Below are 16,825 nucleotides of genomic sequence, written 5' to 3' on the forward strand. Positions count from 1 at the left end.
ATCCAAGCTGCAAATACTGCAGCTCGGATGCGGACCAAAACGACGGTCGTGTGCATGAGGCCCTAGGCATGTTTCACACTTGCGATGTGGCTTTCCAGTTTTGAGATCCGGCAGAGGATCTCTAAACCTGAATTAAACGGATCAGTTTCATTTAATACATCCGGATGCATCCATTTTGGCTGGATCCGGTTGTATTAAATCTAAACTGAACAAACCGGATCCGGTATGAAAATCATTGTAAGTAAATGGGCGCCGGATCTGGTTCTTTCACTAACAAAAAACGGGTCCGGCACCATTGACTTACACTGATTTTCATGCCAGATTCAGTTTGTTCCATTTTGCAAACCGGACACAAAACCGCAGCTTGCAGCTGTCAAGAACCTCAATCGGGCCTTCTAAAAGGAGGTACAGCTGGTGGCAGATGAAGTATGGAACGGAGCATGTGCGACCATTCTCAATCAGCTGAGCAGGACGACGTGAACATCAGGGGGCACCATTATAGCGCAGTAAAGGGAATATCTTGCAGCAAAGTAATTTAGAAAATGAGACTGCAGTAATGAAGGGTAAGAGAGACAAACAGATGGAAAAGAGATATTAAGCCCTCATTTTTCCAGAAGATTACCTGCGGGATCCTGGCAATTATATCAGGATATTTTGTAGTATTATTTTCTTGGTTCCTGCTGTAGACATGAACTTCTCCATTCTCCAGTATATGTATCTAGGAAAGGAAAAATGTACATGGGTGTTTATGCCTGCTACTCTCTGCATAACAATATGTGTAGTGGCTCTGAAAAGTACACTTAAAGGGGTTTTCCTGTATTTTTATATTGAAGACTTATCATATGTCACCAATATCTTATCTGTGGGTGTCCAACTCCTTGCACGCCCACTGATCCGCTGTTTGAAGAGGCAGTGGAGCTCCAGCGAGTGCTGCGGCTTCTTCCTAGGCCAGTGATGTCACGTTTATCGGACGCAGCTCATTTCCATCCAAATGAATGAGCCTCAGCTGCAATACCAAGCATGACCACTATACTATGTGCTTGGTAGACAATGAGGAGGCAGCAACGCTCTCCGGAGTACTGCTGCATCTTCACATAGCTGATCGGTGGAGCTGCCAGGAGTCAGACCCCCACTGATCAGATACTGATGACCTATTCGGAGGATAGGCCATCAATATCAAAATCTCGGCCAACCCCTTTAACATGCGGCTAGCTCTTATTAACCGATTATACGGATACCTGGGCGCGCTCTCCATCGTACTTATATTCACAGGTAAAAGCAGCTTCATCAAACCTTTTCAATACTTCGCCAACACCCTTGGTGGGGTGTGCCAACATCGGCTTTAAGGGGACCCCTGAAAGAAAATGAATAGTGATGCTTCAGCAATTCCCCCACTGAATAGAACAAAATGAATTACAAAAAAATAATTATTACCTGGAGTGAGTTTACAGTGTTGAGGAAGTTCTTTGATTCCATGCTTCAGGACGGCGGGAATAACCAAATCATAGTTTGGTAATTCACTTTGTAAGAAAAAAATAATAATACAGAATTACCTTGATGAAGATTAATCACTTTAGAATTGAAAGTTGTGCAACTTTTTACAACTTACTCTGGGGGGGATTTATCAAGAGTGCGGGCAGAATTTGTGCCAAATCAAATGCCTCACTTTTTTATATATTTTTTTTATTTGGCTCATCTTTAAGGCTTCATTTACACGACTGTATTTTGCATCCGTGTCCCATCCAGATTTTTCGCAGACTCCACACAGACCCCGTCATTTCTATGGGTCCACACAAAAAAACCTCCAAAAAAAATAATGTCCATTCTTCAAATTATAGAACATGTCCTTATTCTTGTATAGTAATTTCTAGCGATGAGAGCCAGAAATGTGGATTGCACATGGAAGGTGTCTGTATTTTGTAGATCACGATACGGGCACGGTTGTGTGCATGAGGCCTAAACTTCACACTTTGGTCTAGAAATGCTACTCCAGTTTTCTCCACCACCCATCTACTGGAGTGGCTTTGGGACTTCTTACCCGACTATTTAAAAAAAAAAAAAAAAGTCCCAGTGATAAATCTGGGTTCTAACCAGGCTGACTTTTCCATCTACTTTTCAAAACTGGAGTGGTGTAAAAATGCTAAAAGTTGCAAGTTTGGAGATCAACGTGTGATAAATCCCATTCCCACTTTGTGTTTTAATTCTTAGTCCCGCTCTCATGTGAGACGCGGACACAACTGTACCCGGACTACACAATGCTCAGTGAGCCAAACACGGCAGCAGCTCCAGCACAAGAGTCTGCTGTTCCATTTAAATGCGGAACACGGGTCCCCATTCCAACAGTTGGCGGGGGCTCATGCCATTGGAAAACCCGCCAGACACTTATCTTCCATCCTGTGAATAGGAGATACCAGTAAGTGGATAGGGCATATGTTGCTTTCATGGGACAACCCCATTAATGACATAAAAATATAAAATGGTACTAGTACGATAAGATTTTACATTTCAGTTCGCTTTACATTATAAGTGCAACATGCGGAAGAATCTCACCAGTATGTCTGCTTCAAGATCAAGGCATTCTCTTCAATCCAAGCTTTTTTGGCATCTGTACTCATACCCTTTGAAGCATCTAATACCGCATCTGGTGATGCTGAAGAGAAAAAAACAAAACTGAACTTAAAAATGCTTTTAATGATATAGAAATGTAGATTTCGATAAGTATATATCAGTCATTCATGTTAATATTCTTTAAGTCCCCGTGTGACTATACGAGGCATGGACTCCATAAGACTGCAGAGAAATCTAGAAACAAAAAAAGTTACCTGCAGATCCTTTAAAGGGGTATTCCAGTTTGAAGCTCAGTAGCAGTGACTCTGAATGGAGTGGCAGGACGCCTACTCATCTATGGTAATAGGGGGCCGAGTTCCAGGTCACCCTGTTCTAACAGACCGCCACTGACCTAGCTTTTATTACCTTTCCGAATGAAAGGTGACACATGCTCCAGGCTAGAATACCGGCCTGTAACTTGAAAGGCAGTCTCTCCATTGATCTGACACAACCCACAGATGCTCAATCAGACTGAGATCTGGGAAATCTAGAGGCCAAGTCAACTATTTGTCATGTTCCTCAAACCGTTCCTGAACAATTTTTGCAGTGTGGTCACTGGGACATTAACCTCCTGGAAGAGTGCACTGCTATTAACATAGAAACATAGAATGTGTCGGCAGATAAGAACCATTTGGCCCATCTAGTCTGCCCAATATATCTGAATCCTATGAATAGTCCCTGGCCCTATCTTATATGAAGGATGGCCTTATGCCTATCCCATGCATGCTTAAACCCCTTCACTGTATTTGCAGCTACCACTTCTGCAGGAAGGCTATTCCATGCATCCACTACTCTCTCAGTAAAGTAATACTTCCTGATATTACTTTTAAACCTTTGCCCCTCTAATTTAAAACTGTGGCCTCTTGTGGTAGTTTTTCTTCTTTTAAATATTCTCTCCTCCTTTACCGAGTTGATTCCCTTTATGTATTTAAAAGTTTCTATCATATCCCCTCTGTCTTGTCTTTCTTCCAAGCTATACATATTAAGGTCCTTTAACCTTTCCTGGTAAGTTTTATCCTGCAATCCATGTACTAGTTTAGTAGCTCTTCTCTGAACTCTCTCTAGAGTATCTATATCCTTCTGGAGATATGGCCTCCAGTACTGCGCACAATACTCCAAGTGAGGTCTCACTAGTGCTCTGTACAGCGGCATAAGCACTTCACTCTTTCTACTGCTTATACCTCTCCCTATACATCCAAGCATTCTGCTGGCATTTCGTACTGCTCTATTACATTGTCTTCCCACCGTTAAGTCTTCTGAAATAATTACTCCTAAATCCCTTTCCTCAGATACTGAGGTCAGGACTGTGTCAAATATTCTATATTCTGCCCTTGGGTTTTTACGCCCCAGGTGCATTATCTTGCACTTATCCACATTAAATTTCAGTTTCCAGAGTTCTGACCATTCTTCTAGTTTTCCTAAAGGGAGTACAATGTTTAGGTAGGTATTATATGTCAAAGTAACATCCACAGGACTGCAAGAAACCATCATAGTTTCCAAGCAGATCACCACCCTGCCTCCTTCAACTCGTCTTCTTCCTATAGCGCATCATGGGGAGAAAAAAAAACATAATTGAACAGGCTAGACCACCTTTTTTGGTTCATGATCCAAGTGGCCAATGTGGGTGCCTTCGGTAATAGAAAAAGATCAGCATGGGTGCTCTGGCTGGTCTGCAGCTCCACAGCAGTTTGTTCCGACACCTTTATCATGGCCAGCTCTTCGTTGGGACTGGACAAGACGCGCTAGTCTTTTCCAATGCAACAATCTTGGGCATCCATGACCAAGACAGAGGTTTACGAGTTGTCCTTCCTTTAACCATGTAGTAACTACTAACCACTGCACACGCCAAGAGACCTGCCGTTTTGGAGATGCTCTGAGCCAATTAAAAGCCCTTAAAATATCCCACTGCCTAAAGAGTCTCACTGTAGAATGGGGAGTTTCAAATTGTTTGGAGATGTCTGATAACCCTTCCCAAACTGATGACCAGCGACAACTGCTTCCCAGGTCATGGATGAAGATCTCATTTTCATGGCTTTTTTACGACATGTATGAGCAATCCAGAATACTAAGATGCCAAAAGCTCGCTTTTTTTATTTTTATTTACACAGGGTTCCTAAATCTTGGTTTACTTTTTGGCAAAACATGACTACATAATGAAATCTCTGGTGTTTCTTTGTTGAAGTCCACACAATGGTTGACTGGGCCCAATAAAAACCATACGGTGCACATACACCAGCTGTTGGTTGAATGCCGACATCTGGTTCCCCAACACACTGGTATGCTCTGCTCAGCCAGGAATTAGTGCGATTCCAATGGCTAAATGGGAGAAAGCCACTGGCAGACGATTCTGGTGGCTCTTTATCCTCGGCATAGATAGTAAGGCAGGTCCTGCTCTAAACTTAAGACCACCTTGGCGCGGGTAGGCGGGCACAGATGTGTTTTGATCAAAATATATTGGCTGAGAGTCTCAGATTATATCGGAGTGAGGGCTTAGTCCATATATAATGTTTGCATCTATTGTGTTAGTGCATTTTTTTTCTGTGATTTTCCTCTGCCAGAACAAAAAGATTGGGCATTGAAATTCAACTTGCCCAACGCTTCTTCCTCTGACATCATCTGTTAGGGAGGAGTCAGGAAGCCCCCCAGAAATCAGATAGTCGGTGGGTCTGGATAACCATAATCTAATGTGTATGGTGGGGCCTATAGAATTTAAGGAGGGTGTATTTTTCTCCAATAATTGTATAATACACACAGACATAATCCATGACGAAACATTGGGTGAATAAAACTTTGATTATTTTTGGAGTGCTGCCTTCACTGTGCTCATCTAGGAATTGGTGAGGACTTGGATTCTGCCTCTTTGGAGGCGTGCGCCCTTCTTTGTCTTTTTTTTGCTTTTTTAAGCTTTGCAATTTTTTTGCTATTTTTCTATATCTGGCGCAGTGCCGCTCTCAGTGTGTATTACCCTTGACAAAACAGATACCAGAACCTACATATCTGAGTGTGTCTCTAGGTCAGGGGAAGGCAACCTCCGGCACTCCAGCTGTTGTGAAACTACAACTCCCAGAATGCATACTTTCCCTTCTCTGAACTCCCATAGAAATGAATGGAGCATGCTGGGAATTGTAGCTTCACAGCAGCTGGAGTGCCGAAGGTTGCTGACCCCTGTTCTAGGTAGTGCGAGACCCGGTGCGTTGCCTGAAGGTAAAGTATGACATACAGAGCAATCATTTATGCAGCACATAAAATCAGGATAAACCGGGATGTGCTGCTGGGAAACAATGAATCAGTACAGGACAGATGGTCACAGTACAGACTCTTTATTCCCATAAAGAGAGGTGTGAGCGCAGCTATTACCTCGGCCAATGGTCAGGCAATTACTGGGAACTCAGAGTTTGTTCCTGATAATTGTCGGTGATTGGTTTCTCAGACATGCTGTTCATCTCAAAAACTGTGTATAAAATAATAATACAGAACTTTAATAGTGCTGTGTTCCTTATGAGACTCTTCAGATGCTACAAAACTACATCCAGCGAGCAGTGTACCGTACAACTCTCTGGTCGGTCACTTAGCTCAGTTAATGTTGATGATTTAAAAAAAAAAAATTAAAAAAAAAATGCAGTAAAACTTATGAAACAGGATTTATTAACGCCAATACTCACATTGATCCGGTGGTGTTAAGGTAACAGCTTGGGCAATCGCTGAGAGAACGGACAGCTCTGCCAGTCCTATTCGAAGTTTTCCTCCTAGAGCTCTAGATAAACACATGAGAAAATCCATAAAAAGGAGCAAAAAAGCTAAATATTAATTCAAAGGAGTTTATTCTATATAAAACATTACTATGCAATTAATAGGGGAATGTGAAATGAAGTTTTGTTGGAATATACATGACATTTTTTCTCTCTGGTAGCACCCCCTGCTGGTTATACTTCTGGTCCACCTTTCCTGCATTTAGCGGTGGACTGACATGCTCAGTAGCTTCCCTGCTCTCTTCCTTCTGACAGTAATCACCTCATAGTAAGTGCTCATTCACAGAACTGTGAGTGTTTTTGCCGATCTGCAAAACAGACACCGACTGTGTGCCTTCCACATTTTGCAGAACGGAACATCCTCCTCCAATTACGGGCAAGAATAGGACATGTTCTATCTTTTTTTGTGGGGCCACGGAATGGACACGGTGTGCTGTCCGCATCTTTAGCGGCCCCATTGAAATGAATGGGTCCACATTCAAGCCACAAAATTGCAGAATGGATGCGGACAGAAATATACTACGGTTGTGTGAATGGTCAATTGCAGGAAATTGCATTGCATGCCATTTATCTCTCAAATCTGGTGCTGTGTGTGAGGGACTATATTCTATGCAGGGGAAGAAGGGGGCGACAAGAGCTGCTGCCCACCCACTGAAAGGGAAAGTGTCCCCTCCAGAAAATGCGAGTTAAGAAAAAGCTATCAATTAAAATGGAGAGCCGCTGTTAAAATAATGGTGTGCATTAGGCTACTTTCACACTAACGTTTTAGTTTTCCAGTACCGAGTTCCATCATAGAGGCTCAATACCGGAAAAAATGCTTCAGTTTTGTCCCCATTCATTGTCAATGGGGACAAACCTGAACTGAACAGAATGCTCCAAAATGCAATCCGTTCCGTTTAGTTGCGTTCCCATACCGGAGAACAAACTTCAACATGTTGTATTTTGCTTTCTGTCCTGGGATGCGGAGCAAGACGGATCCGGCACGACCCCCCAATGCAAGTTAATGGGGACGGATCCGTTTTCTCTGAGACAATCTGACAAGAGAAAATAGATCCGTCCCCCGTTGACTTTCAATGGAGTTCATGACGGATCCGTCTTGGCTATGTTACAGATAATACAACCGGATCCGTTCATAATGGAGGCAGACGGTTGTATTGTCAGTAACGGAAGCGTTTTTGCTGAACCTTGCCGGATCCAGCAAAAACGCTAGAGTGAAAGTAGCCTTAGTCCAGAGATTTTTTTATTTTAATTTGTGGGATATCCAAATATGTGGGACATTTAAAGTGGATCTTACGGAAATATCATACCTAGCTATGTATCGCGCTTCAGAATGCTTGCACGCAACAAACAAGCCCTTAATGATCTCAATCTTCTTATTCGTAGCCTGCAATAAAATGGAGACAGAACGTAAAGCGAGTAAAGTTTTTAACAGAGTGCGTGCGGCTGTACTCAGGAGGAAGCCATTTTATTTGTGAATTAATTGAAAGACCAAGGGCTGTATTACACCAACAGATTTTCTCAATCATTGGTCAGATGACTGTTTACACACACACCAACTATTGGTCTGATTGGACAGATATTGGTCCGATAATCTGTTGGCGTAATACAGCCCTAAGGCTGGCCCTAGACGTAAGATGGCTGCCATCACTGCCAATCCCCTTGTGCTCAGCCAGGCAAGCATGTGTTCTTAGTAAGAAGAGGGAGAGGAAGCCACTATTGAGAGGTCTCCATACACTGAGATGAATAGCCAGATTTAGGCCTGTATTACACCAACAGATTATCGGACCAATATCCGTCCAATCAGACCAATAGTTGGTGTGTATAACAAAAGATCTGTGTGTGTGTAATGATTGGTCAGATAATCTGTTGGTGTAATGATTTATCTCTGTGTATGGCCAGAGATAAATAGTGGGGTCAACCTCCAGGCATGTGTGCTTCATCCCTGCCGACACCAGGTTGTTGTAGTGAGAATCTTTCCTTCTCTCCAGGAACAAAGCAAATTATTTTTTTCATTTCTATTGTTGTATACAGCCATAATGTTTTAATCTTTCTTTAACTGTAACAGCCTAGGGGGTGTTTTTACAAGACATGTTGTAATTTCCAATAGCACCATGTTGGGGTACCTGTAATTTTATGATCACTTTTTTTTTCTTGTAAGTGCATTACTTGCATACAATCTATTGGGCCATTCCACTGGTATAGTCTAATAGGATTTCACCTATGGCAGACATGGGGGCACCTCCAAACCGTGTAAAATTCTATTGCGGCTGTGACATCTAAAGAGTTATATAGACAGCAGGATCTTAGCGATTAAATAACCTAAATCAAAGCTTTCTTTGATGCAGGCCAATGATCAAGGCGATTATCGCGAATGCTTGTTCTCAATAATTGTCCTGTGTAAGGCCCCTTGCAGACGAGCGCGTGTCACGCTGCGAGTCCGCATTGCAGCTTCCGGCCTCCATAGCATTTTACCGATTTATGATGCTATGTAACCCTTACAGTTCTGGAATGCATTAGATTATCCAATACATTCCAGAACTGTAAGGGTTACATAGCATTATAAATCAATATAATGCTATGTGACCCCGGCAGTGATGGGAGGTCAGGCTGGGAGCGTAACACACACTCGTCTGCAAGGGGCCTAAGGGTGCAGCTGATCGCCCGATGTTCGTTCATCAGGTGAGAGCATCACCGACCTCACCTAAATTGTCGTTTCTGGGCAGCAGATCGTGCGGTCTTAGGGTCCATTCACACGTCCGTGTGTGTTTTGCGGATCCACAAAACACGGACACCGGCAATGTGCGTTCCGCATTTTGCGGACGGCACATCGCCGGCACTTAATAGAAAATGCCTAATCTTGTCCGCAATTGCGGACAAGAATAGGACATGTTCTATTTTTTTTTTCGGGATCGGAATTAAGGACCCGGAAATGCGGGTCCGCATTTCCGGATCCGGGCAGCACATCGTGCGGCCCCATACAAATGAATGGGTCCGCAATTTCGTTCCGCAACAAAATTGCGGACGTGTGAAAGGACCCTAAACAGGGATCTGCTGCCCAGAAACAATGATTCTGTATGGAGATGAGTGATATAGCAGCGATTCCTCGACCCCATACAGAGGAGGCGATCGCTGCAGGTAAATACAGCTCTCACTTCCCGATAATTGTCTGCTGTGTCGGCCCACGTAAAGCGGAATAGGGTAAAACTTACTGCAAAAGGATTTGGGTTCTAAGGAAGGAAACAATTGTTTATCATCACTTACAGCATTACCAGACATCCTGGCTATCTCTTTCAGCTTGTTAAAAACACCGGGGACTGTGAGCTTGGGAGGTGTGAACATGGTGCGCTGATTACCACGGCTGCTCTCTGCAACAAGTCCTAGGTCACCCTTCTCCTGAGCTTCAGCCTTAATTTTGTCTAATTGTCGACCTGAGAAAAGAAGATAAACAATTTCAATAGCCATGAAGTAGGAGAACACAGATAAGACATACATGTAAAATACACAGTAAAACCTTGGAACTCAAACAGGTAATCAGATGAATGTGGGGGGAGACACAAGGATCAGGATGCCCAACCTGCGGCAAAACTACAATTCCCAGCATGCCTGGGCAGCCTACAGCTATTACGGCATGCTGGGAGTTATAGCTTTGCAACAGCTGGAGGGCTGCAGGTTGAGTACCCCTGGAAAGTGGTATTCTCATCTGAGACAATGTGGGGCATATTGCTAGGATATACCCCATTGTCCGATAGGTGCGGGTCCCACCGCTGGATCAAGAACGGAGCGGACAAAGTGGTGGCCGGAGGACTCCGGTCTGGCCACCACAAAGTGCTCTCCCCAAAGAAATAAATGGGAGCACACCGCGCATAACCAGCAACCGCTCCTAATGGAAGGCGGCAGCGCATGCACAGTGCGTCCGCCACCACTTTCAGAGCAACTGCAAACAGCTGATGGGTGCGAGTGCCGGCTGTCGGACGCTTACCAACCTGATATTGATGACCTATCCTAAAAAGCTATTACCCATAAAAACCCCTTTAAGAAACTATTTCTGTATATAATGCCAACTTGGTGCTAGGAAATTGCACTTTTCCCTTGTATTTGCTTAGCGTTTCATTTACCTGTGGCTTGTGCAACAGCTTTCATTAATATGGTTTCTCCAATGCCAAGCTCAAGACCTTCATAGGCAGGACCCAGGCGGTTCAGACAGAGATAGATACATGGCAGAAGCTCCCCCGGAGACAAACAGATGACAGATCGCAGGAAATTACTCAGCGTTTCTATGTTCTTTAAGCTAAAACAACAAATAAATGAAAAATTTGAAGAGAGGTGGAACCAACAACTGCTCCTAAGTGATTGAAGAGCTTGTAGGAGTTCTGGATAAAAAAAAAAAGGTCACACATTTAATCAACCACCAGAGTTTTTTGATGCTGATTTTGGAACGTTTCTGCCTCAAAATGCTTCAAAACAGCCTCCCATTGGGAAGCAGCACTTTTTTTTTTCCCACACGTGTAAAAAAGAAGTGTGCTCTGTATTGGGGCAGAATAAGCGCAGTCTCCCATTGAAATGAATAGGAAGCAGATCTGCTTTAAAAACCTCAGGCTGAAAATTCAGCTTTGTATTAAACCCATTGGTTTAAAAAAAAAAAAACATGAAAAAACACTTACACTAAAAAAATTTTTTTTTTTTTAAATGAATTCCGTGCCAATTTTTTAAGTGTGTTTTTCTAAATCAGTCATGTGAACTGGCCCATACAGTCATTAATTTTTTTTTATTGTAGATTTTTAGTGTGTGTCTGCAGTGAATCTTGTTGGCGCACAACTCAGGGGACACAATTGCATTTTTAACCCCTTTGTGACCTAATTAATTTTAGCCTTAAAAGGGCTTGTCTCACTTCAGTAGGTGGCATTTATCATGTAGAGAAAGTTAATACAAGGCACTTCCTAATTTATTGTTATCCACTAGCTGAAGGACCCGGCTTCGCACGGGTATATTTAATCTACGGTATTTCATTTAAAGTTTGTGTGTCGACAGTTTCCCCCATAACAGTGACCTCTACAGCACCCCACTGTCTGCTGAGCTGTGCATCTAATCCTATCCTATGTGATACTGTCTGCTGAGCTGTGTATCTAACCTTATCCTGTGTGATATTGTCTGCTGAGCTGTGTATCTAACCTTATCCTGTGTGATACTGTCTGCTGAGCTGTGCATCTAATCCTATCCTGTGTGATACTGTCTGCTGAGCTGTGCATCTAATCCTATCCTATGTGATACTGTCTGCTGAGCTGTGTATCTAATCCTATCCTATGTGATACTGTCTGCTGAGCTGTGTATCTAATCCTATCCTGTGTGATACTGTCTGCTGAGCTGTGTATCTAATCCTATCCTGTGTGATACTGTCTGCTGAGCTGTGTATCTAATCCTATCCTGTGTGATACTGTCTGCTGAGCTGTGTATCTAATCCTATCCTGTGTGATACTGTCTGCTGAGCTGTGCATCTAATCCTATCCTGTGTGATACTGTCTGCTGAGCTGTGCATCTAATCCTATCCTATGTGATACTGCCTGCTGAGCTGTGTATCTAATCCTATCCTGTGTGATACTGTCTGCTGAGCTGTGTATCTAATCCTATCCTGTGTGATACTGTCTGCTGAGCTGTGTATCTAATCCTATCCTGTGTGATACTGTCTGCTGAGCTGTGTATCTAACCGTATCCTGTGTGATACTGTCTGCTGAGCTGTGTATCTAACCTTATCCTGTGTGATACTGTCTGCTGAGCTGTGTATCTAATCCTTGCTGAGCTGTGTATCTAATCCTATCCTGTGTGATACTGTCTGCTGAGCTGTGTATCTAATCCTTGCTGAGCTGTGTATCTAATCCTATCCTGTGTGATACTGTCTGCTGAGCTGTGTATCTAACCCTATCCTGTGTGATACTGTCTGCTGAGCTGTGTATCTAATCCTATCCTGTGTGATACTGTCTGCTGAGCTGTGTATCTAATCCTATCCTGTGTGATACTGTCTGCTGTGTATCTAAGTCTATTGTGTGATACTGTCTGCTGAGCGGTGCAGGTCGTCGTGTAGCCCTAGCCTAAAGCTGACTTATAGCAGTAAAGAAAAGTGGCTGGGTTGTTATGGAAACCTGGAATAAAACTGTGTGTATGTGGAGACTAAGAGCCTGCGAGCTTTTGGCTGATAAGGGACATGTGACCGTGTGCATGGCAGTTGGGAGCTTCTATTGGCTAATGCCGGTCATTTTTGGGGAATCTCTCAGAAACTGTACGTCCTAGAGAGCTGAAATTTGGTGAAGATCGGTCCAGTCGTTTGGTCGCGCATAAAGAACATCCAGACAGACAAACTCCTTTTTATAGAATAAGAGATATTGCTTCCTTTGTTGGCTGGATTCATTTTTCCATCACATTATACACTGCTCGTTTCCATGGTTATGACCACCCTGCAATCTATCAGTGGTGGTCGTGCTTGCACACTATAGGAAAAGGCACTAGCCTATGTGAGCTCCCATGGTCCCGGCCACCAGAAAGGCTGACTCTTTTGCCTATAGTGTGCAAGCACATCCACCACTGATAGATTGCAGGGTGGTCTGTAACCATGGAAACGAGCAGTGTATAATGTGATGGAAAAGTTAATCCATCCATCAAAGGAAGCGATATGGACAGTCACAATATATTAGTAAGTGCCTAGTATTCACTTTCTACACATGATAAATCCCACTTACTGAAGTGAGAAAACCCCTTTAAGGACTAGTAACATTTTCCCGCTTTACGTTCATAGCTTTTTAATTTTTTCTTCTAAATTTTTCTTTTATTTTGCAGGATTAGTTATAGGGTTTTTAGGAATCATTTTGGGGAATACGGTATATAGTGTATTAAATATCTTATTTTCTTTTTAAGGGGAAAGATAAAAAGCAGCAATTTTTACATTATTTTGTGGAATTTATTTACGATGTTCACCGTCTGGTATAAATAACTTAATTATGTCGGTCACTACAATGAAAATAATTACAAATTTCTATAGATTTTTTCCTTTCCTCCTGATGCCTGCCAGCTCCCTAACTGCCCCTATCCTCCTCCTCCAAAATGAAAGAGGGGGGTGCTTTAGCTGCTCATATCTCTGGATAGGAAGCAGCTAGCGATATGGGCTTTGTATTGTTTGAAAGCTGAAAGATACCAGAATGACAGCAAAATCTTCAGTACATGGGAAGATATCACTGTTAGAAATAAGGATGCAGTGAATGCAGCTGAAAGTTCAAGTAAAAGCAGGTTTTACCGCGTTTATTCCCAACTTGATTTCTAACAGTGATATCTCCTGGTGATGTAGTGCTAATGCTGTCATTTTAGTCTTGTATGAAAGCCTGGAATGCCAGCCTTCAAACATGACTGGGCGCAGCTGCTAAATCAGGAGACATGAGCAGCTAAAGAAGACCACCCCCCCCCCTCCCCCTTCTGCCCGAGCTGGGCTTCTGGTAGAACAGTTAAGTGCTGAAGTCCATATCCCAGGAGATTGACTGTGGTTTAATAATTCTCTGGTGAATTTGCCTATTTTGCCCATTGCTAGATTCTACAATACAATAAGAGAATATTTTCACCTATTTTCTGCCAAAAAGGTGTCTCAATGCTAGTGGGCTGTGAATCAGCTAACCACAAAAAAGACAAAAATAAATAAATGGATAACCGTAAAGGGGTTTGCTGAAAGTTCAATATTGATAGCCTGTAGTCATATCGGATTGGTGGTGGTGGGGGTGTCTGACTCTCAGAGGTCATGGTGCACCTGACTGGTGGCGGGTGATGGGAGTTGGCCCCCTCTGATCAGATATTGATGACCTACCCTGAGTGTAGACCATCAATACTAAACTGGAACAACCCTTTAAGCTAGGAGCATGAACTTCACTTCATGCAGATACAATATGATGTTCCTGTATGTTATGCAGTGCAGCCAGAGGAGAAGACAGCTTCTGGTAAAGTGCTAAATCAGCCGTATGTACAAGACTGCTATCAGCCAAAGGCTCATATGGCCGACAGCCATCACTCCTGACCCTCTCATACAGATGCCTATTTAGCTCGGCCTGCTCGATTAAGCAGCGTTCCCATCTAATTTAGGGAGCATGCTCAAGCATTCCCATGCTGCAACAGAGACTAGCTGTAGTGCAAAATAAAATACTGCTTGGCCAGAAAGCACACGCCATATGTGACGGGCACAAGCTCCTCTTCCTCGCCGAGATTCTGCTACTGCAGTTCAAAAACTGCTCAAAAATAAGTGTTCATATATTGTGAAAATAGGATGTAGAATTAATTTTTTGGTTTAATGAGGAAAAAGAAAAACAACTTACCGAGCAGACTCATTTTCTATCATCTCAAAAGAACGTGCAACAGCTAAGTATGGAACCCTAGAACACAAAATCATCAAATACAAGTAGATTTTCAGGCTTCGGATAATTCGTTTTAATAAATATTTTGCGTTTATTTTGAATGCTTGATGTAGCATTAAAACTAATTTTACCCTGGGTAAACGGGTTACCTATTGGCATAAAATAAAAACTACATAAAACACACACGCAAATCTCTTTCTTCATCCTCCTAAACATAACTTGTACAAAAAAAAATAATGATTTGACGATCCAGGTATGCCTGGTCTTAGTCTTTCAGTGCTCGAAAACATCTTTATCTCTGTGGGACTGCCCGTAAAACAACCCCCAGAGCATGTCACTCCTGAACTTCTGAGACCACAAAACTGGAGAGAAGTTAGGCGATCTGTACAGTTTTGAAAATGACTTTCAACCCAATGATTTATTGACCCAATGAATATAATCACAGGATTGAAGGCTTGAAAGTGGTTCCATAGAGGAACTGAAACATTGCTGGTGGGGGAATAAATCACTGTGTCTTCCCTGGGAATTTTTGTGAATTTGGTGACCTGGCTGATTTAGTAGCTATGGGGAAAATTACTTTTTAACACAGAGCCAGGAAAAACTCAACAGCATTTTTCCTTCAATAAATGAAATTTTTTAAAAACAGCATTTTTCCTTCAAGTGTGACAAATATGCAAATACAGAACTGAGAGAAGTAGAGATGAGCGAATCGATGCGTCGTCGTCTTCACCTGTGGGGGCTCTCCCTGCAGGTAAGGAAGCACCCACCTGCTGCTGGATTGACAGGGCCATACATTTAGCCCTGCCTGTGCTGCTGCTCCGGTCACAGGAGTGGCACCAGCTAAGACGTTGCTCAGAAGCAGAACCTGTGCCCTTGCTCTGCTAACCGGAACCGCGGAGCGAGCAGAACATTCTCAGGACCAGGCGAGATGTCCATCTCTGTCAATCTAGCGGCAGCGACGACAGCTCCCCCAGGAGAAGAAGCCCTGATGATGAGACTAATTGATTCGCTCATTTATAGAAGGGGCAAATATTTTTTCACACCACCGATTATCAGAAGTGTGAAAATGACGTCTGGTACAATTTTCTGCGCTGTGTCTCATTTATAGATACTATTTGAATGATAATCATCAGTCAAAAGCAAATAATGCACGCAACACTTACATCTGGCCGGCGTTCCAGCAGGCATCCTTCACGGGATGGTAACGACTTTTGGACGGATTGTAATCTGTCTCCTTCTGTGAAACCTCTTGCTTCCCGGTACCAAAGAAACTAAAATTAAATGGTTTATAGTCAATATGCAGGTAACAGCGAATAATCAGAGACCCTCTGTTTACATCTGGAGTCTGTTATAAATGGAAACCACAATGCGGTGGCAGGTCTGTCACACGCTCATGGACACCAGCGCCATGCAAGAAGAGACCAATTACTTATACAGGGATTCAGCAGTTTTGACAGGAAGAATAATGCTGCATGCTGTGTTATTTTTCCTATCAAAAGTAACGGGAAAAGCAAGAGAAGGTCTTAAAGAGGCCTCTGACACAGATGTAATTAAGTCATTGGGGTAGACTTATTGAGACTGCAAAAATTCACTTTTTATGTTCCATTATAAGAGCAGATAACGAAAGTGCTGGACCCATAAGCCAGAGACCAATGGCACCCAACTGATCCCATTGACTATAACTTGGTCCACCAGGTTTCCAGTATCCAGTGCCAGGAATAAAAATAAATATATTTTGCAGGAAAGCCTGCAGTCACTACAACTTTCTCGTCTAATCAGAGGAATCTCTTCACTTAGCTGTCCGCTTCAGGACATTATATTGCACTTCTAGGTAAAATAAAACAAGTTCCAGACAATTAGACTCTCCTAATTATTACATGCAGTACTGAAGTGGCTTTGGCTCTTACCTGCCGAGACTTTTGGGTCCCTTGGTTGGAGCAGGAGACTTGTCCGTGGTTGGAGCAGGAGACTTGTCCGTGGTTGGAGCAGGAGACTTGTCCGTGGTTGGAGCAGGAGACTTGTCCGTGGTTGGAGCAGGAGACTTGTCCGTGGTTGGAGCAGGAGACTTGTCCGTGGTTGGAGCAGGAGACT

At 43.0% G+C, this 16,825-nt stretch overlaps 1 protein-coding gene across 1 annotated transcript in view; it reads right to left on the reverse strand.

The window, feature by feature from the left end:
• Positions 1 to 16,825, reverse strand: part of LIG1 (DNA ligase 1) — a 105,429-nt gene that overhangs the window by 21,451 nt on the left and 67,153 nt on the right. Inside the window, exons 9-19 of the mRNA XM_040424329.1 lie at positions 16,642 to 16,680; positions 15,898 to 16,005; positions 14,696 to 14,752; positions 10,472 to 10,644; positions 9,618 to 9,784; positions 7,664 to 7,740; positions 6,270 to 6,361; positions 2,551 to 2,650; positions 1,435 to 1,520; positions 1,239 to 1,354; positions 623 to 718 (exon numbers count right to left, since the gene is read on the reverse strand). Of these exons, the coding sequence (XP_040280263.1) occupies positions 623 to 718; positions 1,239 to 1,354; positions 1,435 to 1,520; positions 2,551 to 2,650; positions 6,270 to 6,361; positions 7,664 to 7,740; positions 9,618 to 9,784; positions 10,472 to 10,644; positions 14,696 to 14,752; positions 15,898 to 16,005; positions 16,642 to 16,680 (1,111 nt within the window). The remainder of the gene's footprint in view (positions 1 to 622; positions 719 to 1,238; positions 1,355 to 1,434; positions 1,521 to 2,550; positions 2,651 to 6,269; positions 6,362 to 7,663; positions 7,741 to 9,617; positions 9,785 to 10,471; positions 10,645 to 14,695; positions 14,753 to 15,897; positions 16,006 to 16,641; positions 16,681 to 16,825) is intronic.

This window comes from Bufo bufo, chromosome 1 (genome assembly GCF_905171765.1).
Source record: "Bufo bufo chromosome 1, aBufBuf1.1, whole genome shotgun sequence".
NCBI classification, from domain to species: Eukaryota; Metazoa; Chordata; class Amphibia; order Anura; family Bufonidae; genus Bufo; species Bufo bufo.